This window comes from Natrix helvetica (assembly GCF_964273705.1).
Source record: "Natrix helvetica genome assembly, chromosome: 1".
In the NCBI taxonomy this organism is placed as follows: Eukaryota; Metazoa; Chordata; class Lepidosauria; order Squamata; family Natricidae; genus Natrix; species Natrix helvetica.
This window is the reverse complement of record NC_138548.1, coordinates 12349623-12369754: the sequence shown is the minus strand read 5'-3', so window position 1 is coordinate 12369754 and position 20132 is coordinate 12349623. Positions and strand designations below refer to the sequence as shown.

At 41.1% G+C, this 20132-nt stretch overlaps 1 protein-coding gene across 3 annotated transcripts in view; it reads right to left on the bottom strand.

Annotated features, from left to right (window-relative positions):
* Positions 1-4666: 4666 nt before the first annotated feature.
* The window catches only part of DAZAP1 (DAZ associated protein 1), a 68720-nt gene continuing 53254 nt past the window's right edge, over positions 4667-20132 (bottom strand). For 2 of the 3 annotated variants that reach the window (XM_081959728.1, XM_081959730.1), the window contains 4 exons: positions 19292-19321; positions 16716-16856; positions 15437-15619; positions 4667-5796 (listed from right to left, as the gene is read on the bottom strand). In XM_081959728.1, coding sequence (XP_081815854.1) covers positions 5624-5796; positions 15437-15619; positions 16716-16856; positions 19292-19321 — 527 coding nt within the window. In that variant the 3' untranslated portion in view covers positions 4667-5623. Of the gene's footprint in view, positions 5797-11033; positions 11124-15436; positions 15620-16715; positions 16857-19291; positions 19322-20132 lie in introns of all 3 variants that reach the window. The other variant, XM_081959729.1, reaches the window with a different exon arrangement.

The following is a 20132-nucleotide window of genomic DNA, read 5'->3' as shown; positions in this document are numbered from 1 at the left end:
CCCCTAGCTTTGAAGCTATCTCTTCCGCCCACAGTTGGGAAAGGTCGTGATGCGCATGCGGAACTTCGGAAAAGAAGTTTAGGTAGAGTTACTATTAGATGGTATTGTGCTCTTTTTGTTTTTTTTAACCACTTCGATTCCTCCATAAGACAATATCGTCTTAATGGAAAATAAAGCATGGCGAATGGAATGTTTTTTATTCACCATTTGTATAATTTCAAGACACCGGAATGCTTATTAGAGAAAAGATTTAGGACGGTTTTATAAAATCTGTTGGAATGAGGTTTTTAAAACGCTACTACCGGGATTAAAAAACGACTTGGAAGTTGGATTCAGCTGTGGTCTTTTTGAGCCCCAGATGATAGAAACCAACTAGGGTTTTTGCACTCATGCAAGGGTGGCAAATTTATTTATATACTAGCTAGCCGATAACCCGGCGTTGCCCGGGTATTTATTTATAGGGAGAAAATGTCCCGACCAAACGTAATTTCTAATGTTGGGTTTTCCCCCTTACCAGAGGGAGCCCCCTTGTGGAGTACTGTGAAGCCGTCACCATGGCAACTCCACTGCGCTGTACAGTAGACTCCATTTTAAGGCACAACAGGCTGTATCTTAATAGAGCACACACCCCAAGGGGTTTTAGGCCTGTCCTATTCCCACAGTATTTGTTTCCAGAGACTAAGTCATCTGTGTACCAAGTTTGGTTGAAATTGCTCGAGGCGATCCAGTTATGCTCTCTCTCTCTCTCTCACACACACACACAGTGTGTGTGTGTGTGTGTGTGTGTGTGTAGATTTGTATGCTTTATTAAAAGAGGCGACCACCTATTATAATGAATTCATCTACCCTGGGACCCAAATCCCTGGGAAATTAGCCAGCCTTGGCAAAGGTTCATAGGTTGGAGTTTATAGGAAGACTTTTAGTATGGTATTTTCTCAAACTTGGCAACTTTTTAAGATGTGTAGATTTCAACTCCCAGAATTCCCCAGCCCGCATGTGGAGAACACTAGTTTAAATTGCACCATTGCTTGGTACACATTATTCTCTCTCTGCCTAATTCAAAAGTATGGGTTTAAAAAATAATATATGATCTCACCTTTAATACGTATTATGTATTTATAATGTACTAATCTGTGAGGTGGGTTGGGGAGTGACTGGCCCAGTTACGCAGCCTTTTTTCATGTTTTTTATGGTGCAGATCACTTCTGTTAAAGGATTTACAAACTGGATGTATATGGCTGATTACAAGCTTAAAGCATAGGGCGGTGGGGCAGTCTCCTTTGATATTTCCCCTATACAGGCAGCATATGATAACTAATCATAGACCTACTTATTTTCAATAGCTTCCTTGATTGCACCTCTTATGCCCTTGGTTCATAAATTATCACAATAGATCCTTGAGAATTAAGGAATTCTTAACTAGACACTTGTTGCTTCCCGGCTGTAAATTTCCACTTGGATCAACTGAAAATAACTTTGCCCTGTATCATTTGCAATAATCCCCAGGGGCATTTCATCCACTAGAAACTGATCTCTGCATCTATATGCCATGAACAAGGAGGTTTTTTTAAAAAAAAAAGGCAGAAAAATACAGATCTGTGTTTTCTCACAGATTTGATTGGACAAGATCATAGCAATCTAGCAAAATGTTGATGGTACCTCCAGATTAAGAGGTAGAAAATGGTTTTTAGGCAGATAATAAGACGGTTGGAACTAATCAGGTTTCTTCTTGTTTTCCTGTGTAAGCCACAAATGTAGAATGAACATAGAATAACAAGGTTGGAAGGGACCTCGGAGGAGACCTTGTATCATCCCGGTTAAATGGTTGACCAATCTGTTTGAAGACCTGCAGGATCTGGGATTAGACAGACCTTTGGTGTGAAAAAGAAACATCAGTTTACAATTCAGCAGGATGTCCAGTTGCTTAAGTGGCAGCAACTAGATGAGTAGATCAAAGGCCACTTTTAATCTGTGTGGGTGGTATTTGATTTGATGGAGTTCACCCATTGCCACACTTAGATCACTTTCTAGTCCACATAAAACCTGGACTGTGGTTGATCTCCACAGGGTGTGGCCATGGGAAAATGGTTTGTCAGAGGTATATCCATCTGGATTTCAGTAGGCACTTTTGGGATTTTCTCAGCAAACTAGTAGACAATCCTGCCAAGTATCTGGTCAGTCTCTGGAAGGCAACCAAAGCTCTTGACAAGATTGTCCATCAGTGACTTCTCTGAGGGGTTATAGTAGACATAGCACTGATGATGTTACCTAGTTTGGGTAATGAAACATTTGCAAGAAATCAATCAAGCTCAGAGAACATCAAGGACTCCTCATGTCAGTCCCGAGCTACAAATATTCTCCTTTATTAGTAATTTATCTCACCAATTCTTGGTTTACCAAGGAGCTGGAGGAAATACAGCAATTGATGGAGAACTAGCTGAGAGGCATTAGAAAGGAGCTTCACCAAATATTGATAGCTTATGACTGAACCTATACCATGGCAATAAGAGATTCCTCCACCTTGATTGCTTCAAATTATGTCCCAGAAACCTAACTGTCCGCTCTCTTTTGGAAAAGGATCAGAAAGAACATCATTTTGTTGACTTCGAGCTGATGGGGACCTTCAAATATGCCTAAGGAAGGATCTTGAGGAATGTATCTTGTCTTTTTATGTACACTGAGCATATGCACCAAAGATAAATTCCTTCTGTGTTCAATCACTCTTGGCCAATGAAGAATTCTATTCTGTTTGAAGAGATGACCCACCAACATCTCACAATAGGGTCCATTTTGGAAGTACAGAAGAGCCTGAGAACTATGACTTTTGGGCTCTTAGCATTTATTTCCATCCATCATGTGGTTTTTGAAGGTTCAGAATAGAGACCATGTGCTATAGTAGTTTCACTTCCTGAAACGGAAGTTCCTCTTGATGGGTGGAAGTGGAAAAATCAACCAGACAGTTGCTTCTTTCCAGAGTAGTGCATAGTTTCTTCTCCCTAGTATTCCAGCATCTGAATAAAGCCAGTGTGACTGTTGATTTAGGATGTGATCTTGATGTATTGCTGATATTCATATATCTCCATCCTATGTTGAGGTACAGATGCAATGGAATACCTATCAATGCACTGGATTAGGAAGAAGCAGCTGAATTCATTGTCTCAGTTCCGGTTGTGGCTCTGAATGGGGTGGCACTCTTCCTGGAGGAATGCAGGTAGTCCTCAACTTATGACCATAACTGAGTCCAAAATTTCAGTTGCCAGGCAAGACAGTTGTGAGTTTTGCATAATTTTACCTTTCTTGCCACAGTTGTAAAGTGAATCTGACTTCCCATTGTCTGCTTGTCAGGCCGCAAAAGGGGATCACACGACCCTGGGACACTGCAACCATCATAAATACATGCCAGTTGCTAACCATCTGAATTTTGATCACGTGACCATGGGGATGCTGTAATGATCATGTGACAATGGCTGTAAGCCGCTTTTTTCAGCGCCATTGTAACTCTGAACAGTCACTAACAAATTGTTTTAAGTTGAGGACTACCTGTGCATTATGACTTGGAAGTTCTACTTTCCCAGGTATTGGTAGGTGGGCAGGGGGAGCTCTTCCTGGAATGGGACACCTGGGCAAAATTAACCCACACCTTCAGTGCACTCTTCTAGGGTAGAGTTACTATTTAGAAACTAAAAACAGAGAAAAAGGCAGCTGTTCACTTTCTGAGGGTAAAAAACTAACACTTGTGTGAGGACTGCATTGACTGCCAATAGGGTTTAATAATACAATTCAATGTGGTTTTTAACATTAGGGAGGCCTTTATAGCTTGAGTCCCTGGGGGCAAGAGCTAAGATTTTCGATCATCCTCCCATCCTTTGGGAATAGCTGAGGTTCAGCTGATGCTCTCCTTCCTAGTGGTTAGTAGACAGTTAAGATAAGGCTGTTTCACAGGTTTTTAAATCTGTAATAACAATTACTTGGGACTAGGGACACTAGATAAGGTTGGTGGCTTTGTCCCTTTGGAGTAGTTGATATTTTGACACTGTAAACTTTCTGTAAGTTCTTGGAATTGGACAATATACAAATAATAAATAACCCGTTAAGTTTGCAAAGATAGACACGAGTGCATCTACCTGCAGATCCTATTGATAAATTAGGAATGTTCTCCTTTGCAGCAAATCATTTTAACACGCAGCACAAGCCAATTATGTCCTGGTTATTGACATGCTAGGACTGCATGAAAGGGGGAATCCAAGCACTTTCTTAGTGTTTTATCAGAAACAAGATGAAGTCAGTCATGAGGGCCATTTCACACTTAACGGCAGAAGAGGCTGTGTTTTGAAAAAGTTAAGAATCGGCGGATTTAAAAGTTGCCAGTTGCCACGTGGCCTCAAGCCTGAAGGACATTTGGGATATTCGAAATAGCCTTCTTTTTTGATATCAAGTCCCTCTAGTTGTGTTTTGTTCATTGTGTGCAGCACTGAGCAGGAATCATTTCAGGCAAGTAGCTTCCACGAATCGTACAGAACAAACCTATCCAGTGACAGAAGGGAGAAATATGAAAATGGCTCTTGACCACCAATACAATCCCCCAAAGTAACTTGCAGCTTAGAAGGTGCTATGAGAAATTCAAGCATTATTTTTTTTTGTAAAAAAAGAAAAAAGTGGAGACAAGTTTGCATTTCTAATCCAAATGTACTTTTCTTTATTCAAACCAGGGGTAATCGCTGGTTAGTGCAAAATGCACCCCCATATTTTTTTTTTTTTTTGCCTGAGGGAAATCTACATCTTCGCAAGGCTTCCATTAACCCCCTTAAAGAAATTCATATCCCCAAAGAATTTTTTTTTTTAAGAACATGAAGCCTCAATTGAAATGCTGTGCTTCAAGAAGTGAATACGGTGACCCCTTTCAAACAAACTCTGCTCCTGGATTTTTTTTTAATCAGATCCAAAACCAGTAACAAAATGACAAACGGACATACTTAAAAATTCCTTTCCTATTTCCACTTCCCACTTTTCTTTTTCTTTTCTTTTTTAATAACTCCCAGTTTCTGGACCAACCACACATTAATAAAAGGAGGTTCAAAACTTGACCCTCTAAGCAGTGCTAATGGAAACCCTGTTTTTTTTTCTTTTAAATTAAAAAATAAGCCTGCATACATAGTAGAAAATTTCTCTTAAAAATCTCACAATCTGCAAATGTATATATTTTTTCTTCTTCTTTGAACATAAAAGTTTACAATATATGGTTTAAAACAAAGGCTCAGGAAAAAAAATAAATTTTCAACAAAAATAAAGAAACCTGAATTTTTTTTTTAATTAAAGCTGAAGACATTTTTAAAACCCTGTAGTTTGAACCAGTGACACTCTTTATTTTGTGCTGATGGGTTAAAGAAAAGATTTTTGTTTAAAAAAAAATGCAGTCCAAACACCACTGACAACTTTGCTTTCAAAAGCTGCCTCCTCTTCCTCCCCCAACACCCCTCCAAAAGATGTTACATTTGTGGTCCCCCCCCTCCCCCTCTGGTAAAGTAGGTGATTGTCACAAGTTCATAAGTCTGGGCTTCCTGGGTTTCAGCTGATACCAGATATCCTGCTCTGGACAGAACTCCCTGATTTCTAGGTGGGCACGCTAGCGTCGGTAGGGGTGAAAACCTTGAACGTTATGGTTCTGTCCACGGCCAAAACCACTGCCCCCTGCGGGCGGCCCACTTGAGGGTGGTACTGAAGGGCCTCCATAGGAGGGGGGCTGTTGGCTGGGGTCGGCAAAGCCTTGTCCAAAGCCACTCAAGTCTTGTCCATATCCTGGAAGGAAGGGAGAAAATAAAAGGAGAGGGTTGATGAAAAGTCAAGAGATGGAATCCTATCAACAGTCAGCAACTGAACTCCAGAGAAACCAGAATAAGAAAACTCTAGGCCAAAGGAAGGAAACACCGGGGAGATCTCCAGATTATACAGGTAGTCCTCAGCTTACGACCACAACTGAGCCCAAAATTTACGCGGCCGAGTGAGAAAATTTGTTAAGGGAATCATTGCGGTTGTTAAATTTGTTGTTAAGTTGTTAAGGGAATCGGGTTTCCCCACTGACTTAGCTTGTCAGAAGGTTGCAAAAGGGGACCACATGACCCGGAGACACTGCAACCGTCGTAAGTGTGAGATAGCTATCAAGCATCCAAATGCAAATCACGTGACCGTGGGGATGCTGCAACAGTCATAAATCTGAAAAATGGTCATGAGTCACTTTTTTCGGTGCCAAATGCCTGTGGAGATTCTCCGTCCTCCAGGTCCTGGATGTCCCCAAAGGGTGCTTTTTCAAGAGGCAACTGGACTTTTTGGTTTTTCTTTGAAGACTTTTTGCTTCTCATCCAAGAAGCTTCTTCAAACTCTTGATTTCTTTTCTTTTTTTCAGTGCCGTAACTTCGAAGGGTCACTAAGTGAGCTGTTGTAAGTCAAGGACTACCTGGGGTTCCCATCGACTCTAACTAGCAGTCATACTAGCAGGTTTGGGTGGTGCAGGTATCGCAGAATTCTCCAGTGTTATTTACAGGTAGTCCTCGACTCACTGAACCCAAAATTTCTGACGCTAAGCGAGACGGTTCAGTGAGTTTTGCCCCATTTTACAGCCTTTCTTGCCACAGTTGTTAAGTGAATCATTGCAGCCGTTAAGTTAGGAACATGGTTGTTAAATGAATCTGTTCATTCCCCTTTGACTTAGCTTGTCAGAAAAATCGCAAAAAGTGATCACAAGACCCCAGGACAGGGCAACCGTCACAAATATCAGCTGGTTGCCAAATTTGATCGTGTGACAGTGGAGATACTGCAATGGTAATTAAGTGTGAAAAATGGTCATACATCACTATTGTCAATGCTGTTGCAAACTTCAAACAGTCAATAAATGAATGGTTGTAAGCCGAGGATTACCTGTATACAATTCATATGGCCCCTCATCTCATTGTAGAGATTCTGGGTGACTAAACACATATAATATACATAAGACATTTTAAAAAGCCCAGCATATATTTAACGATTTAACCAAAGTAAGACACTAATCTATTCAAAATGATTAATTCACAACCCCCAACCCTTCCACTCCTGTACACCCAGGAACAAAGTGTGTGTTTTCAAGGCTGTCTATAAAGTTGGCAGGGTTAGGGCCAATCCAATGGGTATGAGATGGGTATTCTCTTCCTGATAAATACCACTGGTTGATTAGTTTAGTACTTTGCAGTTCTGGGTCTGTGAATAGGCCAGTACTTTAGTATTGAAGAGTAGAGAAAATGGGATGGAAAAAGGAACACTTTCCCACCAATTTTATGCTTTCCACAGCATAAAATACTTCTTGGTCACGTCTAGGCATCTGCCTAGTCTTATTGCAAGGTAATTTGTTCAGGGGAACAAAAACAGCAAATCACCCAAGATGTTGGAGCAGATGCAGCCTGGTTTAATTTGCAAATAGACTTCTCAACAAAACTGTTCTTAATCTGCAGATTTAGGAATTGGGCTGCTTGTTTCTTTACTGTAAGCAGGTCTTTTTCCTGAAAATCCCACCTAGTTTTAAAAAAAATCATAAAAGAGAAGAAACTGAGGAGCAAGGAGAGCTGAGAATTCCAATATAGGGAACTGCATTATATCAAATCTGAACAGCGGGCCATCCAGCTCCCTCCCGTCTATTCTTACTGGCACTGGGATTCGGTCTTTGGAATTTCAGGAGTGTTTTCCCCCTTCTTTCCTTTCTGATGCTGCTCAACAGGAGGTGCCAGGGGCTGATCCTAGGACCTTCTGGGTGTGGGCATGAATACTAACTTATGCTCCTACTCCAACTATGAGCATCTTGCTTTCACAATTGCTCAAACTGCACAGATTGTCAATTGCACAGATTTCTTTTTCAGTGCCTTCCCTCATACTCTAATCTATAGATAGGAAACTCCCATAAGTAGGAACATCAATTTCTTTGTTTGTGTTTTTTGTACAATTTTACCTTTCTAATGCTACAGCACCCAGACTGTTTATGTGCAAACTTGCACAACTGAGCCAACTGGAATAACATATTCAGATTTCACTTTTTTGCTTTCTTTCAAATGTTCCTTCCTGAAGAGGACGCCTTGGAACTTAAAATCTGTCATTTGCCTTCTTGATTAAGAAAAAAATCAGAGAAAGGAGGCATGGAAGAGGAGGCAGGTATTTTGAAATAAACAGAGCGTCACTGCAGCTCCTTCTCTAAACTGTATCAAATCCTCTTTGATCATCAAAGAGGTAGAAATAATAGGCTGCAGGAGCCGAGAGAGTCTCGTGTAGTTCTATATTTGCAGTGTTCCTTCTTTTAATGCAATTAGCATTCAAACCTACCAAATAGGCTCTCAAAAACTTTCACCTGACTGTATCCAAATGTGTTCAGAAGTGCTGCACTAGTGCTATCCGTTTGCATCATTTTAACAAAATGAAAAAAAAAAAACAGCAACTTAGATTTCTCTCTCCCTCATTCAAATAATTGGGTGTTTTCATTAACTGAAATTTATATGTGGTTCACTTCTGCTGTCACACATTACGTGTAGTCCTTGACTTACAACCATAATCCAGCTGGCTAATCACAATCATATGTCGTGACAGTCATAAACTGGATCACCCAGGTGACTGATTTGATTGTGTGACTTTTTTTTTATAGTAGTTGCGGTTGTTAAGAAGTAAACAAATGGTTTGCTGAAAACCAATAAATGCCTTTCTTGCAAAAAGCACTGCAAAACAACTAATGTGGCCACGGGATGCAGCAAATGGCCATAAATGCAGGCCGGTTGACAAGTGCCTGACACAAGGTCATGTGACTGTCACACCCCAGTTGTCATAACTGGGTTGTGAGCACCCCCAGGGAGGTTATTGTAACTTCCAATGATGGCTAAGCAACCAGCCGTAAGTCGAGGACTACTTGTATGATCTTCTTCGAACTTGGCCAAGTAGCTCCCTTCAGAAACGCTAAGGCTGCAGCCTGCAAAGTTTTCAATCAGCTCGGTTCCCAGGCGGGAGAGACCTGTTTAACCAAAGGTACCAAGAATTAAAACTGGGAAGGAAGAGGATCTAAAATCCACCCTCTTCTTTAAGGCATTGGCAATTCACTAATGGCGAAACCGAGGCAGAAGAGGCAAGGTAGGCTTGCTTAAGGAAAAAGAAAAATGTCTAACTAACTACGAAAACTCTATCTAAAATTACTGGAGAGTCACTGTATAGCTCCTGTTAGGCCGAAGACTGAGGTTGATCTGGGGAGTCACCAGGAGGAGCAGAGGGAGTGTCCTCAAGATTACCTCAGTCTCCAGGCAATTGGGCCGTAACAATACCCATACAGTGACTCCTCCCACCCCTCATCTCGGAGACCTAATAGACTGAACCATCCCTGATATTTAATCGAAGATGTGTCTGTAGAAAAATCTCATTTTTCTGTGTATGATTGTCAGTGGAAAAAGGTATCTAGAATTTTGTTCCAATAGTTAACCTGAGACTCCCCCCCCGGGGGGGGTGTCTTTAAGTTAGTTTTTTGATTCCTGGTGACTGCCTAAACAAATCCCTGAAGTTTTGGGGGCAAGGTGTTTTTTTCCTTGCTCCCCGCCCCCCAAGGCTGAGAGAGAGGATCAACCAAGGTCACCCAGCTGTCGCCGTGCCTAAGGTAGGATTTAGAACTCATGGTCTCTTGATTTCTAACTTGATCCCTGCACCAAACTGGCTCTGTAATGTGAAACTTGTCTTACTGAAATTTCAAGGGGTTAAGAAAAGATTCAAGCTTAACCTTTTAAGCTTATTTTAAACCCAGTTTAAATTAAAAGTTTTAATTTGTCAGAATGTTTTCAACACCTCCTTAGGTTTTTGAAAAACAACTTCTGATAATGACAGGTAGTCCTTGACTTACGACCACAATGGAGCCTGAAATTTATGTTGTGAGACATTTGTTAAATGAATTTTACTTTTCTTGCCACAGTTGCTACAATTAGTACACACAGTTGTTAAAGGGAATCTGGCTTCCCCACTGACTTTGCTTGTCAGAAGGTCGCAAAAGGGGATCCCATGACATTGCCACTGTCATAAATGTGAGTCACTTGTCAAGCATCCAAATGCAAATCGTGTGACCATGGAGACACTGCAACAATCGTAAGCGTGAAAAATTGACATAAATTGTCACGTTTTTCAGTGCCGTTGTAATTTCCAACGGTAACTGAGTGAACTGTAAGTCGAACACTACTTGTGTATTAGTTCTTCCTTTTCTGTTATTTTTTTTAATCTTCAGCATGTTTTTGGCTCAATCAACTTTGCAAATTACGTACTAAAACACCCTCCCCCCCCAAACCTAATTTGTTGGGACCCGTAACCCCACGTCACATGCAGCTTCTTCACTGAGGCATTTCATTCATTTAATTCCCTTGCACATTAAATTGGACTTATTGCATTTATTCTAAGAAAAAAAAAATCTGGACTGTGCCCCAAAGTGAAGGTGAGATTACCACAGGTCATATAAAAGCAAATAATTATTTTAAATAACCTTTTTTTCCCTTGCAACCAAGTTAAGTGTGGGAAGAGCGAGTCTCCTGCCACACACAACACACTCAAATTTGTAAATTTGGAATCCAACTCATTATCATCAATACATTTTTCTAAAATTGAGGTGTTCTACCCACAAACCTTGATATTTCACCTACTACCCCCACCCCTCCCTCTTTAGCCCATTTTCAGAAATGTACATAACAAGAACAGAAGGTTACCACAGCTAAACCCAAGGGAGCAGATGTGCACAATAGTATTTGGGTGAAACACAGCAGATTTTTGGGTATTAAATAAGTAGTAATTCAGCAAATCATTTGCATATGATAGCAAAACAAGCTTGGGTGAGATGAATGACTCCTTGAAAAAAAATTTCAGTGGAAAGAATGCCTTACCCTCTCCGTACATTGAAAGAGATTACACCCCTGCAATGAAAAAAAAAGGTTACTTGCCTCCCCCCAACCCTTCCCCCCCCCACAAGAGATTACAAGTAAGAGGATTTGGTGTAAATAGGCTCCACCTACCTACGGTAATTCACTTCTCAGCCTGACCATAAGTGTGAAAACAAAGTATTGGCCCGAAGCCTGAAGGTTCTTGAGAATAGGTACCCAGCCCTGGTAAAAAATGGAAACCAGGGTGACTAAACCCCCAAGAGAGCCCTGCACAAAAGCTACAATTCTCTTGGAAAGGCGGCAAGGACGACTTACCCATATTGCAAACTTAGGATCACTTTTGCATTTGAGATTGATGCTGAAGAGTCTGGACTAGTGCCAGAGTCTTTTTTTTTTTTAAAGCCATTACTATAGACCCCACTACTGCAAGTATCTTAGAAACAGCTATGTATTTTGAAATGGTAACATGCAAAACAGGGGGGGAAACCCCACCCTTTGGTTATATTGCTTAAGTATTTGTGTAGACATATACATGAAAAAAGATCTTATTTAATCTTAAATGCATAAGTTTTGTTGAGCTGTTAAGTTCGGTAGGGATCAAGTTCTGGATACGTATATTTCACAGAATATTTCGCTATACTGAGATCTATAAATTTTTTGTTAGAGGAGGTATACCGGAGTTATGTTGAAGAATATAACAAATTCCATAATCTCCCTGCATTTCTCCCTGTCCTTCATTCTCTCAGGTTCCTCTCTTGAAAAATTAGTGATTTAATCGGATGATAGACTTTATGCAAAACTCATGTCAAAATATTAAGAAAATATTCCACATAATTATAAAAGGGGTGTGTGTGTGTGTGTGTGTGTGTGTGTGTGTGAATATGAGCTTGTTAGAATATGACAAATATCTATCTGTTCCCTTGGTCTGACTTTTAAAATTCTGTCCTCTTAAATTTAATTCTGGCAAGGATGACCTAAGGATTGTGCAACATAGCATAAGATATTAAGTGTGCTTATCATAACAATTCAGTTAGCTCTGGCAAAAGGCCATCTGCCCTTCAACAATATTCCTTGAGTGTAACTCAGTGGTTCTCAACCTTCCTGGCTTCACGGACCGCTGGTGCTGGGAGGGGTCCCCCCCCCCACGTGCAACCTAGATCCTGCGCATGCACGAACAAAGCTTTGTGCACTTGCCTGCCACTTGTGCAGACCGGTCCACAACAACCTGCGGACTGATACAGGTCCACAGACTTGAGGGTTAGGGACCCCTGATATAACTGAAAAACACTTGACAATTTCCTTAATATAAGAATCTGCCCAGTAGGATATTAAAATAGTGTACTGCTTTCATCTGTCTGACATAAAAAAGACGTCAAAACATGAATTCCACATGTGCACCCATTATGTGCAGACAATTTCAATAAGGGACTTCTAGGCAATGCTCAAATGAAGATGGTTTCCTGATGGGAGATGGAAGACAGTTTCACTCATCTTTTCTTTTTTCATTCTATTCATTCATTCTTTGCCTCCCTCTGCTCAAGAGTCAAAAGATTTCTAAGCCATTTGATAAAAGGAAACATCTCTTTAAATAGCACAAGCACCACTCTTAACTTAAATAGCTGTCTTTAAAATTAGAACAAAAGATGGAGATATTAACAAAGAATATAAACATCCAAAAGCAAATGGAGTTGATGGGGAAATGGTTTTAAGATGGAGAAAAAAATTGAAAAACTGGCTATCACAATGACTAATATGAATTGCATGTTATATCAGAATTATGTTATGACATGGAATAAAATTAAGGAGGAGATGTTAAGGTGGGAGAAATCACAACTGTCATTGGAATGAATATTTTGCTAAGGATGATTTTTGCTTTGTTTCTAACAATGTTTATTCTGACATCTGAGGTACCATTTAAACAAAGGCAGAAAGATATTTCTAAGTTTGTATATGGCAAGAGGAAAGAAATGGGTTAAATATGAAATACTTCAGGATGCAAAGGAACAAGGAAGACTGGGATTGCCTGATTCGAAATTATATTTCACAGCCTGCAACTTAATTTGGGTGAAAGAGTGAGTTTTGCTGAGAAATAAAAGAATTTTAGAATCAGAAAAGCATGATCAGAGGTTTGGATGACATGGTTTTCTATGTTACACTAAAGTTAAGGGAGATTTTAAGAGTCCTAATATTAGAAATGCCATATTGAGGCATATGGAACATAATATTCGGGAAGAATGCTTGGGGGAAGAAAATAAAGAACAATCACAATCACTGCAGGAGTTTGCTTGATTTCCCCCAGAAACCTAAAAATGGGGAGCAGCACGTCTGTCAATTGTGTCATCAAGGCAAAGAAAGAAAAAATGTGGATCATCAAGAAAATGAACTCCGGAGGATATGCATGTGTAAGACTATAGGCGGGGGGCGGGGGGGGGGGCGGAGGGGGGGGGAGAGAGAATTGCATTCAGGGCTGGATTAGTTCAAACTAGCTGATCTATGATGATCCAGTGATGAGTATTTCACATTCAGCAAATAAAAAGCTTTACAGATAGTCCTCGAATTACAACTATTTTTTCAGCGACTGTTTGAAATTACAACAGCGCTGAAGGAATGGCTCTTATGACTAGACCTCCGCATTTCAGTCATCGAAGCCCTGCTGCACTAACATGGTTATGATCTAGGAACCTGGCAACCAGCTTGCACTTATGATCAGTTGTAATGTCCCATGATCACAACTTCCCCCGGCCGGATGGGGTAAGTCTTCCCCATACATCCACCCTTCCTCAGCCTTCTGCGTTTGTGCCTGATACTTATGGTACTGCATTTGCAACTGGTACCTGAACATCCTCCCAGAGAGGTCTATGACAACCCACCAAGGACAACTCATCACGGAACAACTTGCCTCTGAAAATTCACCAAGGGACAAGAGTTACACTACTATCAATAAAAGATAGAATGGAATCATTAAAGGATGCAAAAGGAGAGACAAAATGCAACGTGAATGAGGAAAATTAAAATAATTAAATTGATTTATTAAATTGTCCTTTGAGTTGTCACGTGGTGGGTTGGCCATGGTAAGTTGGCCGAGGCGAGTTGTCCCATTCTGCTCCCCAAGCTTTGCTGCACCTCTTTCCCACTTCCATGCACCCTCACCGTATCTGACATCCCTGTCCATCCTCACTGCACTTCCTTTATGCAATCCCTGACACTCTTCTCAACTCAGCAGCATCTACTTACCTGCCTACCAGCCTGCTTGCAAGCCACCTGGGACTTCCCAATTCCTGCTGGCTTCTCCCATGGACTTGGTTGAGAGAAACCATCAGGAAGTTGCCCCACCTAACAAATGTGGGATTCACTTAATGATGGCAACCGGGACTGCAGGGATTGCTGTTGCTAAGTGATCGCTTTTGATGACTGCATTGCTTAGCGACAGAAATTCTGGTCCCAAATGCTGTTGCAAATCGAGGACTATGTGTAACTTGCTTTTAACATAGCCTTAGCCTTTATTATAAAATAATTTCTGCTAGATGGGAGGAGAATTTTTTTCCCATAAGTAGATGGAATCCCTGCAATCCCAGAAGAAAATCAGCCTGGATCTCAGAAGGCAAGGGAAGAACCTTTATGGACTATCTGCTAAAATATTAGGACTTGTTAGAATTAGCTATTAACTAAAAAGCAGTACTAAAGGTTACTAAACAAGAATAACTCCGAACAGGGGTGAAACTGTGCTATTTAGTTCAAAATGTAACATCTGTAACTGTATCCAGTTTTGAGTTTGAAAATTGTAAGTATCTTCCTGAAAGGATTGTGTATTCATGTACATACAATTGTTTGCAACTAACATTTCCATAAAGAAATATACACTTATGCATTGTACAACTTACTTTTCCAAATCAATTTTTTTTCAGGTGATTTTTAAGTGCCCTTTAGTTCAAGAAATATGGAACTTGTTACTTGTGATAAATTCACTGACCTAGATTCAAAACTACAGCCAGTGCTCCTGGGCAGCGGGTTGGACTAGAAGACCTCCAAGATCCCATATTATACAGATTAACAGAGTTGGAAGGGACCTTGTAGGTCTAGTCCAACCTCCTGCCCAAGCAGACCCTACACAATTTCTGACATCCCTTTCAACTCTGCCTTTCTGCCACCGTCATGCCAAACCATTATTCCTCAAGGCAGCAACGATAGCTACAACTTTAAATGGCAAATGACTACCCTCTTACTAGTCCCTTCCCATGAATGGGCCACATATTCACAGGACATGACTATCCTGTCTGGATCCCAGGGATCAATTACCTTGACAAATGATGATCCTAAGTTTCTAAAGCTGGCAAACTTTTAAAAATGTGAAATTGATACCACAGTGACAAAGAGTATAGGGAGATCCTTTGTCAACGTTACTCACATACAGCCACTAATTTTATTTCCCAATAATATTATTACAAACAAAATGAAAGATAGCAGAAAGAAAGGCAAGCAGCAGGGAAAAGCTGGGGCCCTGAGCAAGGGACACAGCTCTTGGAACTGTCACTTACCAAACTGGCTATAGGGGAAATCTGGTTGGGCAGCTGGAGGCTTGTTCATGTCCTGAGTTGGCTGAGATGGTGGTGGAGGTGGAGGGAAAGCAAGTGTTGTTGCCCCAGGGGTGGCAGGTGGTGGAGGAACACCGGGAGGAGCAAACTGGTCAGGAGGAGGAGGTGGGGCACCATACCCAAAGCCTAAAGGGAAGAACAGAAACCAGGTAAGTTTTTACAGTACAATTCACGTCCCCCAGCCATGGTGGCGCAGTGGTTAGTACTGCAGGCTACTTCTGCTGACTGCTGGCTGCCTGCAATTTGACAATTCAATCTCACCAGGCTCAAGGTTGACTCAGCCTTCCATCCTTCTGAGGTTGGTAAAATGAGGACCCAGATTGTATGGGGCAGGAGTCGGCAACCTTAAACACTCAAAGAGCTACAAAGGTCCTAACCGGAAGCCCCCCGTTTAATTCTGGAGCTGAACGGAAGTCCAGTTCCCCCACCATAGTGTCTCCTCTTAGCACAGCATCCTTTTTCCTCTACCTGTCCTAACTGAAAGCCCTATCAATTGTGGAGCCGACCGGTGACAGGGAGCCACAGCAGAGGGATGAAAGAGCCACATGCGGCTCCAGAGCCACAGGTTGCCGGCCCCTGGTATGGGGCAATATGCTGACTCTGCTTAGGGGGTGCTGTAAAGCACTATGAAGCAGTATATAAGTCTAAGTGCTATTGCTATTTTACTACCTTGAACCAAGGTTAGGGAAACAAAGGGAAATGTCATCTGGCAAGGATTTTTCAAAGACACCTCCTCAAATTAAAATCAAGGATTCTCCCCCTCCCCCCTGCTTTTAAGGACTCTGTAATCCCTTGTGTCAGGGTGACTGAATGGAGCTGAGCATTTACTGGCCAGAAGCCCTTCCTGACGCCTGTATGGTGTTCACGACAAATATTTTCTTTTTGCACCTAGAGAGAAATATCTGCCGCTGCCTAAGATTGACCTCACAGCCTCCTGATTATGAGACGACAACTCCACCTCTAGGCTACACCACCAGTCATCCAATTAAAATCAAGGAATAAAGCTAGGAAAATAATGTTCAATAAGAATTTGCAGCGAGTGGACACCAGCGTAATTACAAAACATGAAACCTTAGGCTCACGTTCAACCTTGGTTTTAATAGCATACTCTCAACCTATCCAACCTCACAGGTGGGGGTGTGCCAGATATGTGCCATGAGCTATTTCATAAAAGCTGGAATTAAAAATGTTACACACAATTAGAGCTTGAAGGAATACTTACTGAAGGGCGGAGGGGTGCCATATCCCTGTGCGAAACCCTGTGGGGGTGGAAATCCTCCTGGAGGTGTCGAAACAATGTACGAGGTAAAAGGCGGCGGTGGAGGTGGCGCTCCTCTACCTGGTGGAGGGGGACCATACCCACCTGGAGCCAGTAAGAAGTGTGTTGAGAAAATCAAAGGTACTTAACAGATGAGCCAACCCCAAGAAAAAAGGTATTCCCAATCTATTGCACTAGGCATCATATTTCTCCAAAACTTGGGGACGCTAAAGTCAAGAGGAATGGTGGAATTAGGCATTCAAGCTATTGAGACTGTGGAAGGAATCCAATTTAAGTCATTCTCTGATGTGAATAACTAGCTTGTGTGTGAATATTTCTTCCTCTTTTAGGAATTGGTTCTACAGCACTTGTATCTAGTAGACTTTAGTATTTAAAATAATCTCTCCCCAACTTCCATTTCTTGCATTCAAACTGAAGAAACTAGACACTCAAATTTTTGGTGTTTTTCAATACTGAAGAAGACAGAATGATCTATTGTGGGGAGAAATCTCTTCTGGCTTTTTGGTGCTCAGGAGTTCAATGGGCAGCAATCATTCTCACAAAATATTTCACAATGACCCTAGTTCTCTTATCTAGCTTTAATCATAGTTAATTAAGCTCTGATTACATGCACTTCAGCTCTTTGAAAATAGATCATAGGTCATAGGTCACTCTGTGACTCATATATTTCATTGTATATGTTTGAGGATAGTGCAACTGATGCCCCAACATTAGGCAAAAATCTGTAGTGTGGTAAAGATCGTTCCAGTGACTTCTGGAACATTCCATTGCCAGACCACCAAATGGTCAATCACACTCCTTTAAAAAAAATTTTTTTTAAAGCAACCTTAGATAAAGTACAAGAATGCCATTTTTAAAAAGTTCCATAGATACAATTCTATTTGCTTTGAAAATAGGAGGGAGGGGACACAAATATCTGAAAGTCAAATCCAACTTTAGGTTGGTAGCAGGGCTTGCCAGAACAAAACTAATTCTTAATTATTATTCAATTCTTAATTATTTTATCCCACGTATATACCATCAAACTCATGCGAACTGGTCTGTTATATTAATATTAAAAATACAGAAATCAGTTAAGCCTAAGATCAGCAGTAAACGTAAGTAACAGTAATAGAGCAGCCCATCCATAATGTGTCAAGAAAAATCATACACCAAATGGCCCGTTAAGCAATATTTATTTATCTTGCCTTTATTATTTTTATAAATAACTCAAGGTGGCAAATATACCTTCCTCCTTCCTCCTCCTATTTTGCCCACAACCACTACCCTGTGAGGTGTATTGGGCTGAGTGATTGGCCCAAAGTCACCCAGCTAGCTTTCATGCCTAAAACAGGACTAGAACTCACAATCTCCTGGTGACTGGCCCAAAGTCATCCAGCCAACGTTTCATGCCTAAGGTAGGACTAGAACTCACAGTCTCTTGATTTCTAGCCTGGTGCCTTAACCATTAGAACAAACTGGCTGTCATGGTCTTGATGCCTTGTGAAATAGCTACAGGGAGGGTGCAAGGTGTAGCTCCAGAAGCAGCCCGATCGAAAGCTTGAGGGTTGCTACAGAGAAGGAGTATCAATATAGTCTCGGTATTAGATCCCCCTGATTTGATGCAGGGAGGGAGCCCTAAGCCTTCCCATTCCACATGCACACCTGGGCGAGGGCAGATTCCACTTCATCCGGCAGGTATCTAGCAGCCACGCCATGCAGGGCCTTGTAGCCATGCAGCACTTTGTATCAGAAATGTAATGGTAACCAAGGGAGCAACTGGAGCAGAGGAATTCTATTACAGTAGGGACTCGCACCTGCTAGTATCCTGGCCATTGAATTTTGTACCAATTGCAGTTTCCAGGTCATTTTCAAAGGTAGCCCCATGTAGAGCGCATTCCAGTAATCTAATTATGTGGAGATGAATTACAGCCTACACATGGAGAATCTGTAACTGGAGATTTTATTTCTAAGTACAAATGCATATATAAATGCACAAACCCTGTGCATAAGGAAACTGGGGTAAGACTAGCATCTATTGTCCTGTTTCTTTCTCCATGCAGGGAACAACTTCTATCCGGGGCTACTGTGATGTCATCGGGTTTAAGCTATTTTTCACACGACCATACTAAACTCTACTTTTGGCTTTGGTATTAGAAGAACGGCCTCTTTATGTACAAACACACCATGTGGGAAGAAAAAGGACTAGGCCACTAGGAAAAGGATGATTCCCGGTCTCCTCCAGATCTTCCCAGTTATCTGACAAATGATTAAACATACACACATACATACACGCTCACACACAAGCTTTGATTATCTATGGGAAATTCTAAGGTCCAATTATTGTCTCCCATCTCAAGGAACCTATGAATTCTTGTTCAAAGGGCCCGAATGCCTCAAAACAACAGATGCAAAAAGATCTTTGGAGAACAAAGGCAAAAAATGCGCACAGAGTAAGATTTGGCTAAAAAACTGAACCTGCATAATTACAATTTCAATACTGAATATGCACATTTTTAAAATTCTCAGAACATACTTACCAAGGGCTTGTCCAGCTGGTACCCACATACCTAAGGCAGATGGAAGAGAAGAAGTAGGAAAAGACACACACGACACACACACACACACACACACAAAACAAAAAGAAGTTACCACAACTGTTTCATCAATTCATTGTCAGTGTTATGCATTTATCATTCTGCAAAGTTTATTGAGGAAGTTACTAATATTACACGCAATTACTTTGAAGACGTTTGGATATCAAATAGGGAAAATGTACCAGGGAATTCAAGATGTAGCTTTAATGGAGGTGCCCAATCCACAATGGAGTAATGAAACTGGATTTGGATAAAAATAGGATTTAATCTTCCTTGTTACAAAATTCAAGGAGACAGACTCTTTTTTTTTAATAGAGCTTATGTCCATTTTCAGAAAGCAAGAGCGAATTTTCTTGGAACAAATGAGAAGCCAGAGCTTGTTATTGTCTCTCACCAGCTGCATAAGGTTTCCAATACTGGTAGTGCTCGACATGGGAGCCTGCCCACTACAGTTCAATGCTGTGTTGGTCATAAAGCGGGCCAGTTACATGACCAATCCAATTGTATAACGTTTTATGCAACGGTCATTAAGCAAACTGGTTTTCAGCAAAACCTGAAGTCACAAATGTGACTTTTAGGTTGCTGCAAACTGTAAATGTGGCTGGGTGGTTGGGTGTCTGATGTGGTTCAGTCATGTGACCCTGGACGGGGCCAAACTGTCAGAACTTCAGATCCAGGTTGTCAGTCTGCTTTTTCAGGTCTGTTGTAAATTCAAGTGACTGGTTTTAAATCAAGGACTCAATGGATAAGGAATTTGTACTGCCCATCAAGATCACAGAAAGTT